This window comes from Prionailurus bengalensis, chromosome F2, assembly GCF_016509475.1.
Source record: "Prionailurus bengalensis isolate Pbe53 chromosome F2, Fcat_Pben_1.1_paternal_pri, whole genome shotgun sequence".
NCBI classification, from domain to species: domain Eukaryota; kingdom Metazoa; phylum Chordata; class Mammalia; order Carnivora; family Felidae; genus Prionailurus; species Prionailurus bengalensis.
In genome coordinates, this window is record NC_057353.1 from 17,535,282 (window position 1) to 17,555,910 (window position 20,629).

A 20,629-nucleotide genomic window follows, 5' to 3' on the forward strand; every position below is an offset into this window, starting at 1 on the left:
GGACATTTGAGCTCTTTCCATCCTTTGGCTATTGTTGATAGTGCTGCTATAAACATTGGGGTGCATGTGTCCTTTTGAAACAGCATACTTGTATCCCTTGGATAAATACCTAGTAGTGCAATTGCTGGGTCATAGGGTAGTTCTATTTTTAATTTTTTGAGGAACCTCCATACTGTTTTCCAGAGTGGCCACACCAGTTTGCCTTCCCACCAGCAGTGCAAATGAGATCCTCTTTTTCCGCATCCTCGCCAACATCTGTTGCCTGAGTTGTTAGCCATTCTGACAGGTGTGAGGTGGTATCTCATTGTGGTTTTGATTTGTATTTCCCTGATGATGAATGATGTTGAGCATTTTTTCATGTGTCGGTTGGCCATCTGGTTGTCTTCTTTGGGGAAGTGTCTATTCATGTCTTTTGCCCATTTCTTCACTGGATTATTTGTTTTTTGGGTGTTGAGTTTGATAAGTTCTCTATAGATTTTGGATACTAACCCTTTATCTGATATGTTGTTTGCAAATATCTTCTCCCATTTTGTCGGTTGCCTTTTAGTTTTGCTGATGGTTTCCTTCACTGTGCAGAAGTTTTTTATTTTGATGAGGTCCAGTAGTTCATTTCTGCTTTTGTTTCCCTTGTCTCCAGAGACGTGTTGAGGAAGAAGTTGCTGCAGCTGAGGTCAAAGAGGTTTTTGCCTGCTTTCTCTCGAGGATTTTTATGACTTCCTGTCTTTTGTTTAGGTCTTTCATTCATTTTGAGTTTATTTTTGTGTATGGTGTAAGAAAGTGGTCCAGGTTCATTTTTCTGCATGTCACTGTCCAGTTTTCCCAGCACCACTTGCTGAAGAGAGTGTCTTTATTTTTTATTTATTTTTTTTGCATTTGACAATGTTTAATGCTTACTCTTGGTATACAGTTTCAGCAAACTAGAATCAAAAGAAAATTTTCTACATCAGTGTACCAATTATCAATTGTTTGACTTTTAACTTCATATCAACTCTTCTTTACCCTGTTTTGTGGTGCTGGAGTTAGTAACCATTTCTTCTTTACCAGCTGCCCCAAGTTTGGCTTTATCAGCATAAGGTGCAACAGGAACACTGTAAGTTTCCATCTGGTATAATTTTCTTTCAGCCTGAAGAACTTTGTTTGGTTTTTCTTATAATGTAGGATTTTTTTGAGATAAATTATCGTAGTTTTATTTGTCTTTATTTTAATTTCATTATGGAAAGATAGTTTTCCTACATATAGAATTGTAGGTTGTTTTCTTTTAGCATTTCAAATTCTACTGTCTGTGTCTATTGTTTTTGTGAAGTATGCGGTCCTCTGGATTCATGGTCTGTCTTATTAGATTGTGTCTTTTTCTTTGGCTGCTTTCAAGGTTTTCTCTTTTATTTTTGGTCTTCAGTAATTTGACTATGGTACTTCTAGGTGGAGTTTTCTGTCTCTTTATCCTTTTAGGGATCACCAAGGCTCTTGAATCTTTAAATTTATGTCTTTACCAAGTTTGGGCAACTTTTGGTCATCATTTTCTCAATTGTTTTTCTGCTCCATTGCCTCTTTTTTCTCCTGATAATCTCATTGCAAGTATTTTACCTCTTTCAGTATTGTCCCACAAACCAATTTTGAGCAAGTCCCTGGCTGTGATTTCGTTTTGACGTTTCTTTTAGGTAGAATTCTTCCATCTTGTCATTTTGGCTAAGTTTCTGTCTTTTGTGTGTTTTGAAAGCTTATTATGTTTCCTGCACCTGAGAGTAATGCTGTATTTAAAAGGGGTCATACACTGTCCAGGGCCTGGCACTTCAGGAAATGTTTCTGGTATATGCAGTGTATGCTCTTGGAGTTTTCGCTGCTCTTTCCCCCATGTCAATCCTCTGTAGAGCTCCTCCTTGCTTGCAGTGGGGAGTGTTTGGACCTATAACTAGGTGCGCTTTGATTTGGTTGTTAAAATAAGCCTTGCAGCACTTGCACATTGTCTCCCTCCAGTCTTGAAGATCCTTCTGCTAATCAGTCCTCAGATCGTTCCAAGTGATCTGACCTCAAAACAGCTGTGTTTGAAGAACACGGAAAGCCTAGGGTTCCTCTAAGAGACTGCCTTTATTCCATTGGATATTTGTTCCTGCTTTGTCAAAGATTAGTTGGCCTTAGGTTTGTGGGTCCATTTCTGGGTTCTCTATTTTATTCCGTTGACCTGAGTATCTGTTTTTATGCCAGTATCATACTGTCTTGATGATTACAGCTTTGTAATACAGCTTGAAGTCTGGGATTGTGATGTCTCCAGCTTTGGTTTTCTTTTTCAAGATTGCTTTGTCTATTTGGGGTCTTTTCTGGTTCCATACAAATTTTGGGATTGTTTGTTCTAGCTCTGGGAGAATGCTGGTGTTATTTTGATAGGTACTGCATTGAATGTATGGATTGCTTTGGGTAGTATCGACATTTTAACAATATTTGTTCTTCCTATCCAGGAGCATGGAATATTTTTCCATTTTTTTGTGTCTTCCTCAGTTCTTTCATAAGCTTTCTATAGTTTTCAGTGTATAGACTTTTCACCTCTTTGGTTAGGTTTATTCCTAGGTATTTTATGGTTTTTGGTGGAATTGTAAATGGGATGGATTCCTCGATTTCTCTTTATGTAGCTTCATTATTGGTGTATAGGAATGCAACCTATTTCTGTGCATTGAATTTATGTCCTGCGACTTTGCTGAATTCATGGATCAGTTCTAGCAGTTTTTTGGTGGAACCTTTTGGGTTTTCCATATAGAGTATCATGTCATCTGCAAGGAGTGAAAGTTTGATCTTGTCCTGGCTGATTTGGATGCCTTTTATTTCTTTGTGTTGTCTGATTGCTGGGGCTAAGGCTTCCAATACTATGTTGAATAATAGTGGCTAGAGTGGACATCACTGTCTTTTTCCTGAGCTTAGGGGGAAAGCTCTCAGTGTTTCCCCTTTGAGAATGATATTAGTGATGGGTCTTTCATATATGGCTTTTATGATCTCGAGGTATGATCCTTCTGTCCCTACTTTCTTGAGGGTTTTTATCAAGAAAGGATGCTGTATTTTGTCAAATGCTTTCTCTGCATCTATTGAGAGGATCATGTGGTTCTTGTCCTTTCTTTTATTGATGTGATGTATCACCTTGATTGTTTTGTGGATACTGAACCAGCCCTGCGTCCCAGGTATAAATTCCACTTGGTCGTGGTGAATTATTTTTTTAACATAGTGTTGGATCTGGTTGGCTAGTATCTTGTTGAGGATTGTATCATTGGAGTTTTAATTTACATTTCCCCAATAATGATGATGCTTAACATCTTTTCATGTATTTATTTTCCATCTATAAATCTTATTTTATTTTATTTTATTTTATTTTATTTTATTTTATTTTATTTTATTTTATTTTTTTAATATATGAAATTTATTGTCAAATTGGTTTCCATACAACACCCAGTGCTCATCCCAAAAGGTGCCCTCCTCAATACCCATCACCCACCCTCCCCTCCCTCCCACCCCCCATCAACCCTCAGTTTGTTCTCAGTTTTTAACAGTCTCTTATGCTTTGGCTCTCTCCCACTCTAACCTCTTTTTTTTTTTTTTTTCCTTCCCCTCCCCCATGGGTTTCTGTTAAGTTTCTCAGGATCCACATAAGAGTGAAACCATATGGTATCTGTCTTTCTCCGTATGGCTTATTTCACTTAGCATCACACTCTCCAGTTCCATCCACGTTGCTACAAAGGGCCATATTTCATTTTTTCTCATTGCCACGTAGTACTCCATTGTGTATATAAACCACAATTTCTTTATCCATTCATCAGTTGATGGACATTTAGGCTCTTTCCATAATTTGGCTATTGTTGAGAGTGCTGCTATAAACATTGGGGTACACGTGCCCCTATGCATCAGTACTCCTGTATCCCTTGGATAAATTCCTAGCAGTGCTATTGCTGGGTCATAGGATAGGTCTATTTTTAATTTTCTGAGGAACCTCCACACTGCTTTCCAGAGTGGCTGCACCAGCTTGCATTCCCACCAACAGTGCAAGAGGGTTCCCGTTTCTCCACATCCTCTCCAGCATCTATAGTCTCCTGATTTGTTCATTTTGGCCACTCTGACTGGCGTGAGGTGATACCTGAGTGTGGTTTTGATTTGTATTTCCCTGATAAGGAGCGACGCTGAACATCTTTTCATGTGCCTGTTGGCCATCCGGATGTCTTCTTTAGAGAAGTGTCTATTCATGTTTTCTGCCCATTTCTTCACTGGGTTATTTGTTTTTCGGGTGTGGAGTTTGGTGAGCTCTTTATAGATTTTGGATACTAGCCCTTTGTCCGATATGTCATTTGCAAATATCTTTTCCCATTCCGTTGGTTGCCTTTTAGTTTTGTTGGTTGTTTCCTTTGCTGTGCAGAAGCTTTTTATCTTCATAAGGTCCCAGTAATTCACTTTTGCTTTTAATTCCCTTGCCTTTGGGGATGTGTCGAGTAAGAGATTGCTACGGCTGAGGTCAGAGAGGTCTTTTCCTGCTTTCTCCTCTAAGGTTTTGATGGTTTCCTGTCTCACATTCAGGTCCTTTATCCATTTTGAGTTTATTTTTGTGAATGGTGTGAGAAAGTGGTCTAGTTTCAACCTTCTGCATGTTGCTGTCCAGTTCTCCCAGCACCATTTGTTAAAGAGGCTGTCTTTTTTCCATTGGATGTTCTTTCCTGCTTTGTCAAAGATGAGTTGGCCATACGTTTGTGGGTCTAGTTCTGGGGTTTCTATTCTATTCCATTGGTCTATGTGTCTGTTTTTGTGCCAATACCATGCTGTCTTGATGATGACAGCTTTGTAGTAGAGGCTAAAGTCTGGGATTGTGATGCCTCCTGCTTTGGTCTTCTTCTTCAAAATTCCTTTGGCTATTCGGGGCCTTTTGTGGTTCCATATGAATTTTAGGATTGCTTGTTCTAGTTTCGAGAAGAATGCTGGTGCAATTTTGATTGGGATTGCATTGAATGTGTAGATAGCTTTGGGTAGTATTGACATTTTGACAATATTTATTCTTCCAATCCATGAGCAGGGAATGTCTTTCCATTTCTTTAAATCTTCTTCAATTACCTTCATAAGCTTTCTATAGTTTTCAGCATACAGATCTTTTACATCTTTGGTTAGATTTATTCCTAGGTATTTTATGCTTCTTGGTGCAATTGTGAATGGGATCAGTTTCTTTATTTGTCTTTCTGTTGCTTCATTGTTAGTGTATAAGAATGCAACTGATTTCTGTACATTGATTTTGTATCCTGCAACTTTGCTGAATTCATGTATCAGTTCTAGCAGACTTTTGGTGGAGTCTATCGGATTTTCCATGTATAATATCATGTCATCTGCAAAAAGCGAAAGCTTGACTTCATCTTTGCCAATTTTGATGCCTTTGATTTCCTTTTGTTGTCTGATTGCTGATGCTAGAACTTCCAGCACTATGTTAAACAGCAGCGGTGAGAGTGGGCATCCCTGTCGTGTTCCTGATCTCAGGGAAAAAGCTCTCAGTTTTTCCCCGTTGAGGATGATGTTAGCTGTGGGCTTTTCATAAATGGCTTTTATGATCTTTAAGTATGTTCCTTCTATCCCGACTTTCTCAAGGGTTTTTATTAAGAAAGGGTGCTGGATTTTGTCGAAGGCCTTTTCTGCATCGATTGACAGGATCATATGGTTCTTCTCTTTTTTTTTGTTAATGTGATGTATCACGTTGATTGATTTGCGAATGTTGAACCAGCCCTGCATCCCAGGAATGAATCCCACTTGATCATGGTGAATAATTCTTTTTATATGCCGTTGAATTCGATTTGCTAGTATCTTATTGAGAATTTTTGCATCCATATTCATCAGGGATATTGGCCTGTAGTTCTCTTTTTTTACTGGGTCTCTGTCTGGTTTAGGAATCAAAGTAATACTGGCTTCATAGAATGAGTCTGGAAGTTTTCCTTCCCTTTCTATTTCTTGGAATAGCTTGAGAAGGATAGGTATTATCTCTGCTTTAAACGTCTGGTAGAACTCCCCTGGGAAGCCATCTGGTCCTGGACTCTTATTTGTTGGGAGATTTTTGATAACCGATTCAATTTCTTCACTGGTTATGGGTCTGTTCAAGCTTTCTATTTCCTCCTGATTGAGTTTTGGAAGAGTGTGGGTGTTCAGGAATTTGTCCATTTCTTCCAGGTTGTCCAATTTGTTGGCATATAATTTTTCATAGTATTCCCTGATAATTGTTTGTATCTCTGAGGGATTGGTTGTAATAATTCCATTTTCATTCATGATTTTATCTATTTGGGTCATCTCCCTTTTCTTTTTGAGAAGCCTGGCTAGAGGTTTGTCAATTTTGTTTATTTTTTCAAAAAACCAACTCTTGGTTTCGTTGATCTGCTCTACAGTTTTTTTAGATTCTATATTGTTTATTTCTGCTCTGATCTTTATTATTTCTCTTCTTCTGCTGGGTTTAGGCTGCCTTTGCTGTTCTGCTTCTATTTCCTTTAGGTGTGCTGTTAGATTTTGTATTTGGGATTTTTCTTGTTTCTTGAGATAGGCCTGGATTGCAATGTATTTTCCTCTCAGGACTGCCTTCGCTGCGTCCCAAAGCGTTTGGATTGTTGTATTTTCATTTTCGTTTGTTTCCATATATTTTTTAATTTCTTCTCTAATTGCCTGGTTGACCCACTCATTCGTTAGTAGGGTGTTCTTTAACCTCCATGCTTTTGGAGGTTTTCCAGACTTTTTTCTGTGGTTGATTTCAAGCTTCATAGCATTGTGGTCTGAAAGTATGCATGGTATAATTTCAATTCTTGTAAACTTATGAAGGGCTGTTTTGTGACCCAGTATATGATCTATCTTGGAGAATGTTCCATGTGCACTCGAGAAGAAAGTATATTCTGTTGCTTTGGGATGCAGAGTTCTAAATATATCTGTCAAGTCCATCTGACCCAATGTATCATTCAGGGCCCTTGTTTCTTTATTGACCGTGTGTCTAGATGATCTATCCATTTCTGTAAGTGGGGTGTTAAAGTCCCCTGCAATTACCACATTCTTATCAATAAGGTTGCTTATGTTTATGAGTAATTGTTTTATATATTTGGGGGCTCCGGTATTCGGCGCATAGACATTTATAATTGTTAGCTCTTCCTGATGGATAGACCCTGTAATTATTATATAATGCCCTTCTTCATCTCTTGTTACAGCCTTTAATTTAAAGTCTAGTTTGTCTGATATAAGTATGGCTACTCCAGCTTTCTTTTGGCTTCCAGTCGCATGATAAATAGTTCTCCATCCCCTCACTCTCAATCTAAAGGTGTCCTCAGGTCTAAAATGAGTCTCTTGTAGACAGCAAATAGATGGGTCTTGTTTTTTTATCCATTCTGATACCCTATGTCTTTTGGTTGGCGCATTTAATCCATTTACATTCAGTGTTATTATAGAAAGATACGGGTTTAGAGTCATTGTGATGTCTGTATGTTTTATGCTTGTAGTGATGTCTCTGGGACTTTGTCTCACAGGGTCCCCCTTAGGATCTCTTGTAGGGCTGGTTTAGTGGTGACAAATTCCTTCAGTTTTTGTTTGTTTGGGAAGACCTTTATCTCTCTTTCTATTCTAAATGACAGACTTGCTGGATAAAGGATTCTCTGCTGCATATTTTTTCTGTTTAGCACACTGAAAATCTCGTGCCAATCTTTCTGGCCTGCCAAGTTTCAAAAGAGAGATCAGTCATGAGTCTTATAGGTCTCCCTTTATATGTGAGGGCACGTTTATCCCTTGCTGCTTTCAGAATTTTCTCTTTATCCTTGTATTTTGCCAGTTTCACTATGATACGTCGTGCAGAAGATCGATTCAAGTTACGTCTGAAGGGAGTTCTCTGTGCCTCTTGGATTTCAATGCCTTTTTCCTTCCCCAGTTCAGGGAAGTTCTCAGCTATGATTTCTTCAAGTACCCCTTCAGCACCTTTCCCTCTCTCTTCCTCCTCTGGGATACCAATTATGCGTATATTATTTCTTTTTAGTGTTTCACTTAGTTCTCTAATTTTCCCCTCATACTCCTGGATTTTTTTTTTCTCTCTTTCTCTCAGCTTCCTCTTTTTCCATAACTTTATCTTCTAGTTCACCTATTCTCTCCTCTGCCTCCTCAATCCGAGCTGTCGTCGTTTCCATTTTGTTTTGCATTTCGTTTAAAGCGCTTTTCAGCTCCTCGTGACTGTTCCTTAGTCCCTTGATCTCTGTAGCAAGAGATTCTCTGCTGTCCTCTATACTGTTTTCAAGCCCAGCGATTAATTTTATGACTATTATTCTAAATTCACTTTCTGTTATATTATTTAAATCCGTTTTGATCAGTTCATTAGCTGTTGTTATTTCCTGGAGATTCTTCTGAGGGGAATCTTCCGTTTGGTCACTTTGGATAGTCCCTGGAGTGGTGAGGACCTGCAGGGCACTTCCCCTGTGCTGTGGTGTATAACTGGAGTTGGTGGGTGGGGCTGCATTCCGCCCTGATATCTGCCCCCAGCCCACCGCTGGGGCCACAGTCAGACTGGTGTGTGCCTTCTCTTCCCCTCTCCTAGGGGCGGGATTCACTGTGAGGTGGCATGGCCCGTCTGGGCTACTTGCACACTGCCAGGCTTGTGATGCTGGGGATCTGGCGTATTAGCTGGGGTGGGTAGGCAAGGTGCACGGGGGCAGGAGGGGCAGGCTTAGCTCGCTTCTCCTTAGGTGATACACTTCAGGAGGGGCCCTGTGGCAGCGGGAGGGAGTCAGATCCGCTGCCGGAGGTTTGGCTCAGCAGAAGCACAGAGTTGGGTGTTTGCGCCGAGCGAGCAAGTTCCCTGGTTCCCTTTGGGATTTTGGCTGGGGGATAGGCGAGGGAGATGGAGCTGGTGAGCGTCTTTGTTCCCCACCAAACTGAGCTCTGTTGTCAGGGGGCTCAGCAGCTCTCCCTCCCTTTGTCCTCCAGCCTTCCCGCTTTCTGAGCAGAGCTGTTAACTTATGACCTCCCAGACGCTAAGTCACGCTTTCTGTCAGAACACACTCCGTCAGTCCGGCCCCTCCGCTTTTGCCAGCCAGACTCGTGGGTTCTGCTTGGCCGGCGAGCCGCCCCTCCGCCCCGGCTCCCTCCCGCCAGTCCGTGGAGCGCGCACCGCCTCGCCACCCTTCCTACCCTCGTCCGTGGACCTCTTGTCTACGCTTGGCTCCGGAGAATCCGTTCTGCTAGTCTTCTGGTGGTTTTCTGGGTTATTTAGGCAGGTGTAGGTGGAATCTAAGTGATCAGCAGGACGCGCGGTGAGCCCAGCATCCTCCTACGCCGCCATCTTCCCTCTCCCCACTTTTGTTCTTTTTTTGGCTAGCTTGCATTTTCCATGTCTTACCCTCAATTTATTTGTGTATTTGAATCTAAAGTGTGTCTCTGTGCAGACAACTTATTTTTGCATCCTGCTCTGTCTGCCCCTATTCCCTCCCATCCCCTGACCCACCCTGTTCTGCTAGCCTCTGCCTAAATTTGCATTGAGTGCAATTCTTATTAAGAACTTGTTTGCTATTTTGCCTTTGAAAAAAATACCCTGTTTTTGTTTTTCTGTTCCTCCATTGATTCCTTCTTTTATGTTAAATATTTTATAGCATTCGTTTTAATTCTCTTCCTCTGTTATAATTCTTGTGGGATTTTTGGTGTTTTTGTTACAGATTTAAATTAATACATTAATTAAAAAGAACTGAATTTAGATCAATATCAACTTAATTTAAAATTGTAAAGGGACACCTAGGTAACTTAGTAAAAAGTTTGACTCTTTTTTTTTTTAATTTTTTCATTTGAAAGAGAGCGCGAGAGTGCATGTGCAAGCGGGGGAGAAGGGCAGAGGGAGAGAGAGAGAGAATCTTAAGCAGGCTCCATGCTCAACACAGAGTCCAACAACCCTGGGATCATGACCTGAGCTGAAATCAAGAGTCAGATACTCAACTGACTTAGCCACCCAGGCGCCTTAAGTGTCTGACTCTTGATTGTGGCTCAGGTCGTGATGTGTCATGGCTCAGGTCATGGCTGTGAAATTGAGCCCTGTACTGGGCTCCGTGCTGGACATGGAGCCTGCTTAACACTCATTCTGTCTCTCTCTCTCAATCTCTCTATCAACCCCCCCCCGCCAACCCCAACACTCCAGTGCATGTGCACTCTCTCTCAAAACAATGTAAAAAATATTTCTCCAATATAATGCCATTCCTTCCCTTCTCCTTGATGCCATTGTTGTCATACAAATTACATCTTTATACACTTAAGCCCATTAACATGGTTTTATAATTATTTCCTTTCCTTTCTTGATCCTTTGTTTCTTTATCTTTTAAGTTAGAGAAGAATAGAGTTGCAAATAAAAACATATTTGTAATCTCTTTTATCTTTACCTATGTAATTACTGTTACTGGTGTTCTTTATTTCTTTGTGTTTATTCCAGTTGCTGTCAAGTGTTCCTCAATTCAATCTGAGGTCCTCCATTCAATATTATAGGACATGTCTGTTAGAGATGACTTCTCTGAGTTTTTATTTAATGGCCCAGTCATTTCTGTCAGCATTTTGAATGTGTCATCTCATTGCCTTCTTGTCTTCAAGGTTTCTGATAAGCTCTTAATCTTATTGGAGTTCCCTTGTACGTGATGAATTGTTATTTTCTTGCTGTTTTCAAGAGTCTCTTCTTGTCTTTCGGCAGATTGACTATAATGTGTATACATATGGATTTCTGTGCTTGCCTGCTTAGAATCTGATGAGCTACTGGATGTGTTGATTAATATTTTTATCAAATTTGGGAAATTTTCAGCCAGTGTTCAAACATTCGTTATGTCACTTTGTCTTTTTTTCTTTCTGAGACTCCTATACTTGGTATTCTTGATGGTGTCCCACAGGGCCTCTGAGGTTTTGTTCATTTTTCTTCAATCTTTTTCTTTCTGTTCCTCAGACTTCATCTCAAGTGACACGTCTTCAAGTTCAGTGAATGTTTCTTCTGCCTGCCTGCTAAAATCTTCTACTAAAATCTCTAGTGACTTTCCACCTCTATAATATCTATTTTTTAATGTTTCTTTTCTTTTCTTTTCTTTTCTTTTCTTTTCTTTTCTTTTCTTTTCTTTTCTCTTTTTTTCTTTCTTTGTTATTTATTTTTAATTTACATCCAAGTTAGTTAGTATATACAGCAATAATGATTTCAGGAGTAGATTACAGTGATTGATCCCCTATGTATTACACTCAGTGCTCATCCCAACAAGTTTCAATGTTTAGTTTTCAGAGAGAATGAGTGGAGGAAGGGCAGAGAGAGAGGGGGACAGAGGATTCAAAGCAGGCTCTGCACTGACAGCAGAGAGCCTGATGTGGGACTCGAACTCACAAACCATGAGATCATGACCTGAGCTGAAATTGGATGCTTAACCAACTGAGCAACCCTTTTTTTGATTTTTTTTTTTTAAATAATTTCTCTCTGTTGATATTCTTTATTTGGTGTAACATTGTTCTTACACTTTCCTTTAATTCTTGAGATATGATTTTCCTTCATTTTTTAAGATATTTGTAATTCATCAAGGTCTTTGTCCACTAAGTCCAACACATGGGATTTCTCAAGGACAGGTTCTACTGACTGGTTTCTTTTTCCTATCTATGGTCTATACTTCTCTGCTTTTTACTAGTCTCATATACATTTTTTTTGTGTGATTGAAAAGTGGACCTTTAAAAAGATACAATGTGGCAACTGTGGAGATCAGATTTTTTCCTTTCCCTAAGGCTTATTGTTGTTGCTATTTGTTGTTGTGACTCTTTTTCAAGTAATATTGTGAACCAATTCTGTAAAGTTTATATTGTTATGTGTGACTACTGATGCCTCTCCTGTCTTATTAGCTTAATAGTTAGGTCATGACTGAACAGAGGTTCCTTAAAGGACTTAAATTTCCTTAAAGGACTTAAACCTGTAAGACTCTTTGTGGAGTGTTCTGTCTTCATGTTGGTGTATGTTCAGTACCCAAGCAGTTTATACCTCTGCCTTCGCTTCCTCCTGGCACAGAACCTCACTGCCAGCCAGAGGTGAGAGATCAGAGTGTTCTCAGAGATTTTCTGGGCATCTTTGTAGTTCCGCATATGCACGAGGCTTTCTAGATTCACAGGAATATGTTAGTTTTTCAAGCCCCTATGGATATTTTACTCCTCAATTTTTCTCCCCCCCCCCCCCCCCCTTTTTTTTTTGGTCAGCCTTTTGCATGTTCCAGTGGTTTTGCTGCCTCAGATAACTGTAATGTTGCCGCTGATTATTTTCTACAAACACTTCATGATAAGGATGTTAAATTGAATAAGGTTTAGGTATGTGTTAAATAAAGGCAGGCCTTAAGAATGGAGCTTTTCCAGGGAGCTGCCAGATAGGTCACAAGTGACATTTATGTATAGATTGGCTGTTTGGGGAGCTTCAAATCTGTTCTACACGTCCAGTGGTAGAGGGCTGTTGGTTTTTACAGCTGCCATCTGTGGCAGATTGTTGCATTTTAAGGCTTCAGTAGAGCTAGGCAGAAGTTGAATGGGAAAAGGCAGTTCACATGTCATAAATTCCTGTTCTTAATGAAAGTTTTTATTTTTTAATTTTTTAAGACTCTTCTTGGATTGTTGCAAGACTTTTGTTAATTTTCAGAATTATTAAAAAGTTGATTTTGACCATTGTTAGCAGTGTTTTCAGTACTTCAATGGAGTAGCAAATTTTCAGAGGTTCTTACTTTGCTATTGTGGAAGTCTTTCCCAGTTATAGAACACTTTCATCTCAGTAAGATTCCTCACGTCCATTTACTGTTAGTCCTGATTCCTGTCCCCAGTGTAGTTGTTTCTTAAATTATCTTATTTCTATTATATTTTTCTGAACGCTATATTACAGAGTGTAAAATTGTTGTATAATAATAACAGTTAAATAATGAAATGACCTCTTTAATTTTTTGCCAGCCAGTTTCTCATGCACTTATTTATCCCCAAGCATTTTAGTCTAATTAGAAATGGAAGGAACCCGTGCTTCTGTAAACTGGTTTGGTGTGCACCTAATTTGTCTTCTTTCCAATGTCGTATTTCTCTAAGACAGCTTAATTCATAGGTAAAAATGGTACAGCAAAGGGGCTTGTAAGTCTGTCATTCAATTTTGATTGTCCTAAATTGGTATACATTTACTAAAACAATAATAGTCATAATAATAATAGCAATTTCAGTTTACTGAGTAGTGTATGTTGTCATGTCATGTCATTATATACATTATAGTTTATATCTATCAATATTTGCAATTGAAGAAATTGAAACTCAGCTATATAAAATGACTTCCTGGAGCACCTGGGTGGCTCAGTTGGTTAAGTGTCTGACTTTGGCTCAGGTCATGATCTCACAGTTCATGAATTTGAACCCCATGTTGGGCTCTTTGTTGACAGCTCAGAGCCTGGAGCCTGCTTCAGATTCTGTGTCTCCCTGTCTCTCTGCCCCTCCCCCACTCACACTCTGTCTCTCTCTCTCAAAAATAAATAAACATTAAAAAAAAAATTATAACATGACTTCCCTAAGTCCTCAGTCAATAAGCAGTTTAGGTGGAGACTGAAGTAGCTTTGTTTGGCTTCAAAGCCTCAACTCTTTGCTACAGTTTAGGAAACTAGTCACATTTACACTGTAATGATTTGTGATTACAGCAGAAATTGTAATTATTTTATAAATATATTTATGTTGTGAACCAAAATTTGCCACCTACAAAAGGACTATCTTTTTATTGAGCAAGGTCTATTAAGGACCATGTTAAAGAACTTTAGAGTTGAAAAAGATCTTTGGAATTTCTTACGCTATGAAGGTTTCAGAGAGGCTACAAATCTATTGAAATATTGAATGCTTAAATTTTGTGTATATATGTTTCTGCAATAAATGTGGATATCTTTTAATCAAATTCTCAAATTAACTATGACAGGACTCCCTTCCCAAAGATGATGAGATAAAACCATTGGTAGGTATCCGTGGCTACACTGAAGGCCAAATTATCTCCTGTGACTTTGACAGTGTTATCCACTCCTCCAGTTTTGATATTGGCATTGTCCTCAATAACCACTTTGTCACGCCCATTTCTTATGTGACAATAAATTTAACTACATTGTCTGAATGGTACACCTTATGGTCTGAATGATTTTTTGAGATTAAAAAAAATTTTTTTTAATGTTTATTTTTAAGAGAGAGAGACTGAGCATGAGTGGGGAGGGAGGGAAAGAGAGAGAGAGAGCGAGAGAGAGTGAGAGAATCTGAAGCAGTCTATAGGCTCTGAGCTGTCAGCACAGAGCCCAACGGGGGGCTCGGACTCCTGAAATGCGAGATCATGACCTGAGCCAAAGTCCGACACTTAACTGACTGAGCCACCCAGGCACCCCTGGTCTGGGTGATTTCTAAGTAGTAAGAGCTCTGGATCACCAGAGAAAGAGGGGTAAAAAAAGAAGGAGAAGAACAGGAGTCTTCAATTGCTAGGGAATCACTGCTTCAACTTTATTCATTTCTCAAAACCATTTTTGGCAGTTTCCATCCCAGGTCCCATAAGCATGGCAGGGTTTTAGAGAATCTCCTAGTCTTAAGCCATAAATATCATCGGTAAAATCTATAATGACTTCGTGAAAAAAGGAAAAAAGTGTCTAAGTTTATGTGTTTTTCTTATTTTTGTTTTTGGAATGCTGTTTATCTTTGTTCTTTGTGCTTCTTTTGTTGATAACTTTAAAAAATTGATTTCTTGAAACATGAAAGCAATGTCGTTCTTTAAGCAGAATTATTGAAAAATTGATGATAGAATTAAGGGAGGATGATAGAAATTCGATTAATGAAGGAAGGAAAAAAGTACAGAGATTATTAATGAAGCTGCCAGAGTCCGAGTAACATAAGGGAAATTCCCGAAATTCCTGTTCTCAATGAACAGGAATTTAAAGTAATTGGTACTTTAAATAGTAATTTAAAAAGTAGTTTAAATACTTTTCCATGGAAAATATGAAGTTCACATTTAAAAATCACCAAATAGGGGCGCCTGGGTGGCTAAGTCGGTTAAGCATCCAACTTTGGCTCAGGTCACGATCTCACAGTTCATGGGTTTGAGCCTCTCATTGGGCTCTGCACTGACAGCTCAGAGCCTTTAACCTGCTTTGGATTCTTTGTCTCCCTCTCTCTCTGTCCCTCCACCTCTTGTGCTCTGTCTCTCTCTTTTAAAAATAAATAAATATTAAAAAACAAAAATCACAAAATATACAAGGAACTAAACCATGAGTGGGGATAGGCTTGCAAAAACAGACAGATAAGGACCTCAGATTAGGAATTATTAGACAAAATCTAAAATAGTCATATTGGTCATGTTTATATCAGGGCATAATAAACTTATGAAGAATGACCAGTCAGAGTTTAAATGCAGCTATGTATTTTAGAAAAATTTTTAAATGATTGAGAATATTAACTTAATGGATGGACCTTAATAGCAGATGTCACATATCTAAAGTGAGAATTAATGAACTAGAACAGTTTTCAAAATGTGGCTCCCAGAGTAGCAAAATCAGGGCAAACTCTCAGGCCCTTACCCTCCCTGTGAATAAAAATTCTGTAGAGGGGCTGACACCTTGTGTTTCAACAAGCTTTCCAGATGATTCTGTTGTACTCTAAAAAATTTTTTTTAATGTTTATTTTTGAGAGAGAGCGAGTGAGCAGGGGAGATGCAGAGAGAGAGAGGGAGAGAGGATCCAAAGTTGGCTCCTCACGGACAGCAGAGAGCCCTATGTGGGGCTCAAACTCATGAACCCATGAACTGTGTGTGACCTACACTGATATTGGACACTTAACTGACTGAGCCACCCAGGCACCCCATGTTGTCCTCTAAAATTTGAAAACCTCTGAACTAGTAGATACAAAATCATTCAGAACAGGGAGAAAAAGACATGGAAAATATGAAAAAAAAAGGATAAAAATTATGGAACTAAAAAGGACTAACTATGAAATTGGAATTCTAGAGAGAGTGGGACAAAAATATTTGAAGAGATGATATCTTAACATTTTCTAATTTTTTAACCTATACATTCTGGAATCCTAACCCCTTGCAAACAGGCTAGATAAAAGACAATTGTAGTAAAACTTGAGAATATAAAATACAGAGGAACATGAAATCTGCCAGAGAGAAAAGACCTTTCTTTCAAAAGAACTCTAGAAAGCTATTCAGAAGATAAAGATACTGTCAATGTGTTGAGACAGTTGTATACTCAGCAGTTATTTTTCATTAATGAAAATGAAATAAAAATATTTTAAGAGGAACCACTAAATTTACCATTAGCAGACCCTTAGTAAATGAAATTCTAAACGCAGAAGGAAGGAGGTTGCAGTGAGAAAGGTCTGAGTTTCATAAAGGAGTGGAAAGGAAGAAAGGTGGTAAATAAGTAGGTGGAATTAAATATTTATGTAAAATTATTTTGGATTTAAGGGTAAGTAAAATTAAGAATAATTAATAGGAATAGCATATAATATGGAAGGGGCTAAATAGGATTAATATGTTTTAAAATCTTTGTATCATTTGGGAGGTTGGTAAATATTTTGATTAGCTTTAGTCTTTGGTAAGTATGGATGTTATATTTTTAGGGTAAGCATGAAAAGTATTGTGATAAGGGATGCGTGGGTGGCTCAGTCAGTTACGCATCCAACTTCAGCTCAGGTCATGATCTCACTGCTCATGGGTTCAAGCCCTGCGTTGGGCTCTGTGCTGACCGCTTAGAACCTGTAGCCTGCTTCCGATTCTGTCTCTCTCTGCCCCTCCCCCGCTCGCGTGCTGTCTCTCTTTCAAGAATAAATAAACATTAAAAAAAATTAAAAAGTATTGAGATAAAAGGCACAACTTACTAATGTACTAAAGGGAAAAATTAAAAAGGCAAAAAGAACAAAATGAGATATAGAAAGGTTTAAGGAGCAAGCCTGTTTAACTTGATTATAAGTACAAATTAAATGGAAAATTTTAATTTGATATTAGTAAATTTTTAAGTATCTATATCTGTTTCAATGAGAAAGCTTGTCATATTAGATGCGAAAGCAAAATCCAGGGGTTACCCATATTACATATATTTAAATGTCATATAGAACAGTTGAAAGTAAAAGGGTACAAATACACTAGGAGAATATGAAATAAATTTTGTTTACTATATTAACATCAGATAAAATGGATTTTTTAGTCATAAAGCTTCAAGATCAAAAGAATTCTTTTATAAAGAATAAAGGTTCATTTTAGCAGCATAAAGGCAACACAAAATTTTATGCACCTAAAAATAAGGTCTCAAAATATATAAAGCAAAATTTTAAAGAACTTCAGATTAAAGTAGACAAACAGAATCCTAGTGTGAGACTATATTATTTCTTTATATACGTGATAGCTTGATAAGGCAGAAAACAAGCAGTAGGGTTATAGAAGAATAAAAAGATTAATAAAAGACAAGGTTTTACTGAAGTTGATCAAGAAAAAAATGATGAGGCATAAATAAATACTGGGAATGAAAAATTGTCACTGTAGTTGGAGTTAAAGTTAAAATGATAGTAAGGGTATATTATGCATAGTTTTATGCCAATGAATATGGAAATTTAAGTGAAGAAGAAAGATTCCTCTTAAAATTTAACTTAATAAAATAGACTCAAAAAGAAATAGAAAACTTGAATAATATAAAAACTTTTTTAGAAATTAGGTCATAAGGGGTGCCTGGATGGCTCAGTCAGTTAAGTGTCCATCTTCGACTCGGGTCATGATCTCGCGGTTCGTGGGTTCGCACCCCGCGTTGGGCTCTGTGCTAACAGCTCAGAGCCTGGAGCCTGCTTCAGATTCTATGTCTCCCTGTCTCTGCTCCTCCCCTGCTCATGCTCTGTCTCTGTCTCTCTCAAAAATAAACATAAAAAAAAAATTAAAAAAAAAAAGAAATTAGGTCATAAGTTTCAAATCTTCCCTCAAACTTACACAAAATAATACAGAGTACAGAAGAGGAGGGAATACTCCACAGCTGTGATTATGAGAATGTCATAATCTTGATATGAAACCCAACAAGGTCATAATGACAATTGGAAATTTCCAGCTGATTTCAATCATAAAGATAGATACAGCCATCCTAAAACTGAACCTCATAATGTAAAAAGGGATATTGAATTCTAAATTGGAATTTTCTGGAAAATAGGGTGAATAAATGTAGTAGTACACATCAACTAAGAGTGTGGACTGTGGAGGCAGAGTGTCTTGGTATGAATCCTGGTTTTTCTATTCAGCTGGAGGCATGTTGCTTAACTTCTATTCCCTGTTTATTAAGTGGGATAATAATGGTATCAACTCATAGGTTTATTCTGAGGATTGAATGAATTAAAATATGTAAAGTGTCTAAAAAAGTGTCTGACATATACTAAATGCTAATTGGTGTTAGATGTCAATATTGTAAAATCAGTATTATAATGTACTATATTGGTATAATAAAGAAGAAAGCTATATGACCATCTCAGTAGTTACAGAAAAAGAAGTAATAAACATCAATATCCATTAGCGATTGAAAACTTAACAGAATATGTTAGAGGAGAGCCTACTTAACCTGAGAATGTGTAAACATGAAAGACCTATATCATATACTTTACTTAATGGTGATACATGTAAAACATTCTTTTTGAAATTGGCAATATGACGAGTGTTCTTATGACCACATTTTTTAGGGCCCAATAATTGCAGCAAGATCAAAAATAAAAAAGGAAGAAAGATAGGTATGAGTATTAGGAAGGAAGAGAGCAAACAAAATGTTATTTGCAAAAGAATGTACACATAAAATGTTAGAATTAATAGTTTTAGCAGCATTGCTGAGTACAAAATCAGTATATATAAAAAGCAATTGGAGGAAATGGCAGTTACCTCAAATAGTTAAACATATGCTTACCATACAACACTTGGTATATACTTAAGAGGAAGGAAAATATATATACACACCAAGACTCATATGTGAATGTTCATAACAGTATTGTTCACAATACTTTAAGTAAACAATTCAAATGTCCATCAGCTGATAAATGGGTAAACAAAATGTGTTATATCCGTATAAGTGAAATATTATTCAGCCATAGAAAGTTAGGAAATCCTAATGTATGCTACAACATACCTCAAAAATAGTGTTATTTTTTGACTACCACCCCCTTACCACTTCTCTCCTTGCTCCCATCCCAATCTGACTGTGTATCTCTAAACCCTCTCATCTTTGGGCCATGGGGAAATTGATAAAGGCCAAGAATTTGGGTCCTTGAGTGAATGGTAAAAGACAGGAAGAAAAAGGAGTGAAATAGATAATGAGTGAATCAATTCACTATGTAATTTGTAGCTATTTTGAGAGATTGGTTTTACTCAAATAAGCCCCTTCAGCCTTCTTCATTTGCACATACAGAGCCCCCACAAAGTAGAAGTTCTGTTAGGAATCATTTGCTCTGGGTCTTCTCATCTGTCCTTTTATCCTCTCAGGATGCAGTGTGACAGTATACATAAACATACCTGTTTATCTTCATAAAAGATTATAAATAAATTGGATAAATTAGATACACAAAGGGAACTCTTATTTAAAGACATGATACTGTTTTTGGAGATAAGCCTTTCGTAGTCTCTTTTTCATAGTTATAATTTTATAATAAAACTAATATTTGAGTTTATCTTTTGTAATTCAGATTTTTAAAATGTATTATTTTCTTCAAAGTGGCTACATTCCTATGTTTAAGACAAATAGCACTTTATTGCTTGAGATTTCTGTAACCATAATATGTTTTAAGTTTTTCATTTTTTGATTCATTGCAAATTTTTCAAAAATATAAATTTTGAGATAGACTTTTTACTGTGATTTTATTGTTTTATTTTTGAGATGGCTAAGAAGTTGGTATACATTTATTAAGTACATTCTTATGATATTGAGAGAATTCTACTGTATTATTTCCCTGCATTCAGAAAAGTGCCTAAGCCATACATATACCACTTGATGACTTATCACACAGATTTTACCCCCATGTAACTGCCACATAGGTCAAGAAATAGATCTAATAAATGTAAAAGTTTCATTAATTGTGAAAACAGAGAGAGTGGAGAGAGCTTAGTAAGGGAACATTTACTTAAGGATTTTTCTTTGACCTACAGAGAAATATCTTCCCCTATTTTTAAATCTACTTAAATGCTATGCTGTTTCAAAGGAGTGTTGTATTCTTGCTTTGTCATAAATGGATACAAATTGTTTTGTACTTGATGTAGGAATATGATTGGACAGAATGAACTGAAAATCACAGGTGATCGAGGAATAAATTCAGGATTAATTTTTGAAGATAAACCAAAGCCTTCAAAACAGTCACTTCAGTCTTACCAAGAAGCTTTGCAACAACAGGTATTCATTTATTCATTCATGCATTTGTTCATTGATACATTTAATGTTGAACATCTTATATGTTAGCACAGTGGTCCCTTAGAACTCTTTGTGGCACAGGAGAAAACAATACCAGTCATTTATAATTCAGTATGATAAATTTTTGATGTAGATAGATTAGAATTCTTTTGGAAACATAGGATAAGAATAATTGCCTGGTGATTAGGAAGACTTCATGTGTTGTTGATATTTGAGCTGTATGTTATACAGTGAATAGA

At 37.5% G+C, this 20,629-nt stretch overlaps 1 protein-coding gene across 10 annotated transcripts in view; it reads left to right on the forward strand.

Moving 5' to 3' along the window:
• Positions 1 to 20,629, forward strand: part of CSPP1 (centrosome and spindle pole associated protein 1) — a 159,660-nt gene that overhangs the window by 82,113 nt on the left and 56,918 nt on the right. For all 10 annotated transcript variants that reach the window (XR_006300656.1, XR_006300655.1, XM_043602225.1 and 7 more), the window contains one exon: positions 20,243 to 20,372. Coding sequence is in view for 8 of the 10 variants with exons in the window: in XM_043602225.1 (XP_043458160.1) it covers positions 20,243 to 20,372 (130 nt within the window). In the remaining 2 variants the exon portion in view is untranslated. The remainder of the gene's footprint in view (positions 1 to 20,242; positions 20,373 to 20,629) is intronic.